The sequence below is a fragment of the Phragmites australis genome, chromosome 3 (genome assembly GCF_958298935.1).
Source record: "Phragmites australis chromosome 3, lpPhrAust1.1, whole genome shotgun sequence".
NCBI lineage: Eukaryota > Viridiplantae > Streptophyta > Magnoliopsida > Poales > Poaceae > Phragmites > Phragmites australis.
Genome location: NC_084923.1, coordinates 6,228,830 through 6,233,244, shown reverse-complemented (window position 1 = coordinate 6,233,244; position 4,415 = coordinate 6,228,830). Strand labels below are relative to the sequence as shown.

Here is a 4,415-nt window from a genome sequence, read left to right as displayed (position 1 = left end):
AAATCCTGTGTAGAATTTAAACTAAAATTCTCTAAAAAAAGACTACTTTTATAACCTTTAGCAATCGTTAGCGCTCAAATAAATTTCTAAAAATCTTTTAAAATTCACTAATATTCTTCTTATGTGATGTGATAATTTCTAAAATTCACTAATACTGTTCACGTACTGTAGCTACCCGCCCCCTCAGAGGGCTGTAAGGCTACCCGCCCCCTCAGAGGGCGATAGGCGTCTAGTTTTGCAATTGTTTCCCCGAGGAATCTATTTATTTAAATTTTTAATCGAAAAATATATAAAAAAAAAAAACTCGATTGGTTTTCGTCCGTCGCTCTATCATCCAGGCTCCATCCAGATTCACAGGTTGGCGAACTGTCTGGCCCAGTTTGTTTGGCAGGTACAGCGAGGGATACAGGGCTTTGGCAGGTACAGCAAGCGATACAGGGCATACAGGCAACTGCTACACTTGGGTACAGATGGACTACAATCTGTTAGCGGGCCAAAATATTTCCGCAAGTTAAACGGAACAAACAAAGATGGATGAATAACTTTCCCTAAAAAAAAATGATGAATGAATAACTAGCCCAGTCTACGTCATTAGCGAGTCATGATTGCGTATGGGGAATGCGGATGCGCCGTTTCGACTGAAAATCTGAAATGCATGAGTGGGCTCGATGATCCTTCGTTGGCGTGTCAACCTTGGCAACTCATCAACCGCAACGCATTTTTTTATATGGTTAAAACCTAAAGCAAGCTCGGTCATGGCAAGTCATATACCTCGGCAAACATCTTCAGGCTCAGGCTTTCATATCAAGTCCAAATCGACCAGGTGAACTGCCATGTGTAGAACAGTAGAAGGTAGTTCGACAATTGACAAGCGCAAAAGCATGCTACAAACAGTGTTTTAGTTAGGAGTGTTACCAGTTTGTATGTGGTACACATCCATGATGTGAATTGAAAAAAAAAAAAAGAAGACAAACATAGAGAAGCGCCAACAATCTTCGGATGAGAGAAATTGTAAGCATAACCTATTACTAAACTGCCATTTATGTGAAGCGAAAATCTACATAACTATCACCTCCAATGTACTAAATGTCTGATGCATGTCTTTGTCTTGTTCACTCCTTAGCAGTAGCGCCTAGATTTACGAGGAGGCTAGGTTATAAAAGTTCGACACCGATTTACCCTATACCACTAATCCAACTTTAAATTCAATGCATAACCTATTAGTAGCATACATATTCGACACAATGTTCAACAGGCTATGATGTCAAATTAAACGAGGCTCCAATTTTCGTTGCGTGATGAAATCCGTATAGAAAACTCTCCCTGATTGTTGCTTTCACTTCTTGGGGGGCATATGACCAAATCTCCAATGGCTGGAGCCTGAAGGAGTTGGCCGAAAGCTACAGTTCTGTCATTTTACCGCAGTGACAGAAAACATAAAATATATCAATCAGTCAATGAAACTTCAGCAATAAGAAAGCAGTAAACTGATAGAAACCATACACTATGCATATAAATAAAAGTAACCATACATCAATGATCAGAAGAAAAAATGTGTACAGATGCCATCAGAGAGCCCTAAAATAGAAGAAAAAAGGAAGTACTCTACAGGAGCAGTAACAAAAAAGATACAACACCACCTCAAAACAACATCACACCGTCGATCGCAGCAAAACTAGCACACACGGACAGTGCAGTGCACACGGAGATCTGATCGTTACACACCATGCTGCCAGCCGGCGCCGTTGCGGGCTGGCGCCTTGTCGGCGTCGCGCTTGCGCCTCCGGAGGACGATCGGCCACGTAATGACCTCGAGGCAGAGGGCGATGCCGCCGAGCGTCGCCAGGATGGCAATGTAGGCCGTCTTATAGCCGCTGGTCGGCTTCAGGATGTCGAGCCCTTTGAAGATGTTGATGGCGCTCAAGATGATCACGGAGTACCCGACGGAGTGGTGGTAGATGTTCCAGTAGAACCTGTACTTGTTCTTCTTGTCAGGCCTCAGCAGGAGCGCGAACACCTGGACACGGAAAGAAACGTCGAGTTCTGCAGTCAGCTTCTGCCACGGCAATGTAACAGTAACGGTCGATGTTAAAGAGAAGGGGAGTGTGTATGCAAAGTACAGACCTGGAGAGTGGCGAGGCAGAAGATGGCAATGCCGATGTTGCGGTGGGGATGGTAGGTGGTACCAACGGACTCGCTGCCGAGCTTGAGGCCGAGGCCCCAGCCGGCGACGCCGAGGATGTAGCCGGAGCACTGGCAGGCGATGTGGAGGTAGAACCATGCCGGGTCGGCGGACTCGAAGACGCGCAGGTAGCGTGCGATGATGGCGCCAAGGGGAATCAGGATGCCCCAGCTCACCGCGTTGAGCACTCCATGGATCTGTACATTTGAAAACGCATCAAGGTTAGAGTTGCAAGGCAAAAATCTGTGTCACATCAAAAGTACGGAACTTGACATTAACCATTGAGGTGGCTAGGTCCGCTCAACAACTCTTGGCATCTGAATTGACGCATATCATATATGATTACTTTTTGTGTGGTGCAGCTCCCAGAAAGATGTTGCTTCTCTAAATTGGATTCTGACCATCTTTTTGTACGATCACATAAGGTATCTCCACATGTTATCTCGATGGGCTATCCCTTATTTATTTTAACATATTTTTCTTTTATAAGATATTATTCTTCATTTTTTATATACAACTATCTTTTCTTATTTATTTTAACATATTTTTCTTTTATAAGATATTATTCTTCATTTTTTATATTCAACTATCTTTTATAGTCTCATTATAGAACTAGATCTATAAAATTGTCCTCTACATAAGATTTCTCTCCACGTTAGCTTCTTCTCTATTCCACCCACTTCTTTTCTCTCAAAGACCACGATAATAAAAACTAGCCACTATTGCACTGATCCCTATCCGGTTGGTGAAGTAAGCATATCGTGTTTTCAAGAGCCTAGAGCGTCAAAGCAAACCACTTGACAGATTTTATATGTCACGTCCAAACAGATCAATCAATGGCTCTCACACTTGCACATCCGCACTCGTCTCCAACTCTGCTGAACTCTTAATCGACACAACGTCGCCGTCCTCTACTTGATCACCTATCCTAACTTACCAAACATCTGAACAAGTCGACAAGGAGACGATCGAGCCAATCTTTCAAGCATAGGATAAGCAAAATATCTTCTATTCCAATTAGTTTGCTGAATAATTAATCAAGCTGGAGGTGGGGAGGAGCAAGAACTCACATTGCGGCGGTGCAGCCTGGAGTTTGAGGCCCCGGCGCTGGCCCCGGAGAGGAAGTCCAGCCTCAGCGTGCTCTGCAAATTAGCCCCCGCCGTCGTGTGCCGCGATATGGACCCGCTGCTGAGCGGACCGGCCTGCCACACCGTGTTCTGGTTCGTGTTGTTCCCCGGCAGCGCGATCGTCGCGAAGATGGTGTAGGCGCCGCCCGAGTACTCGGCGCTGGGCCCGACTGTCACGTTGAACTTGAGGTTCCCGGGCGTCAGGGTGGGCGACGTGCTCTCCAGGTAGGTCGAGAGGACGGACACGACGCCGCTGCCGTCCTGCGAGGCTATGAACACGCTGGTGTCCTGCATCTGGTTGGGCCGGACGGTGTTGATGCCCCAGCCGACCCAGCCGTCGGTGCCCGACGGCGCGCGGAACGCGATGTCGGCTGTGCCGTTCTCCGGGTGGTACGTCCAGTGCAGGCTGGCGCCGAGCACGGACAGGGAGTTGCACTTGAGGAAGGACCGGCCGGAGCTGAACGCCGCGGACACGCAGTCCTGTGCCGTCGCGGCAGACGCGACGAGCAGCACGACGGCCGCGAGGAGGAGCCACGCCGACTGGCCTGGCCGCGCCATGGCTAGTAGCAAGATGGAGCACTTGGAAACCTTGCTTCTTTTTGAGCTCCGGTGACTCGAGGTGCAACCGAGGAGGTGAAGGCTTGAAGCTGCTGGTGGTGAGAGAGGTGCTATATGTAAAGGCAATACGAAGCGCGGTTGTTGGGGTGTTGGCGTGTGCGTGGAAGGTTCGTGGTTGACCTGGTCAATCATTTCGCAGTCTCATCTGGGGATTTCCCATCTCTACGAAATAAAACAATTATACGGCTGCTACTTTTTAAGCTTTGTGCGTTATATGACAGGGTCCTAGGACTTAGGTGCTGAATAATCGAGGTGGTATATTTCATTTGGGACAAGCATCTGCTGAAAGTTCTACGGAACTTATAATATACTACTCTATTTCAAAATACATGACGTATTAGGATATAAAAAAATCAAATTTATAAATTTTGATCAATAATTAGTAGAATTATGCACATGTTTAATGTATAAAAATTGTATTGATAGATTTGTATCACATGTTTAATGTATAAAAGTTGTATCGATAGATTTGTATGTTATTGATCTTT

The 4,415-nt window shown here is 46.2% G+C and overlaps 1 protein-coding gene across 1 annotated transcript; it reads right to left on the bottom strand.

Annotated features, from left to right (window-relative positions):
- Nucleotides 1-1,488: 1,488 nt before the first annotated feature.
- LOC133911810 (cytochrome b561 and DOMON domain-containing protein At4g12980-like) lies at nt 1,489-3,971 on the bottom strand. Its single transcript, XM_062354224.1, has 3 exons — nt 3,253-3,971; nt 2,125-2,379; nt 1,489-2,017 (listed from the first exon to the last, which is right to left on the bottom strand). The coding sequence occupies exons 1-3, from the start codon at nt 3,865-3,867 to the stop codon at nt 1,718-1,720; spliced, it is 1,170 nt and encodes a 389-aa protein (XP_062210208.1). The 5' UTR covers nt 3,868-3,971; the 3' UTR covers nt 1,489-1,717.
- Between the last annotated feature and the right edge of the window lie 444 nt (nt 3,972-4,415).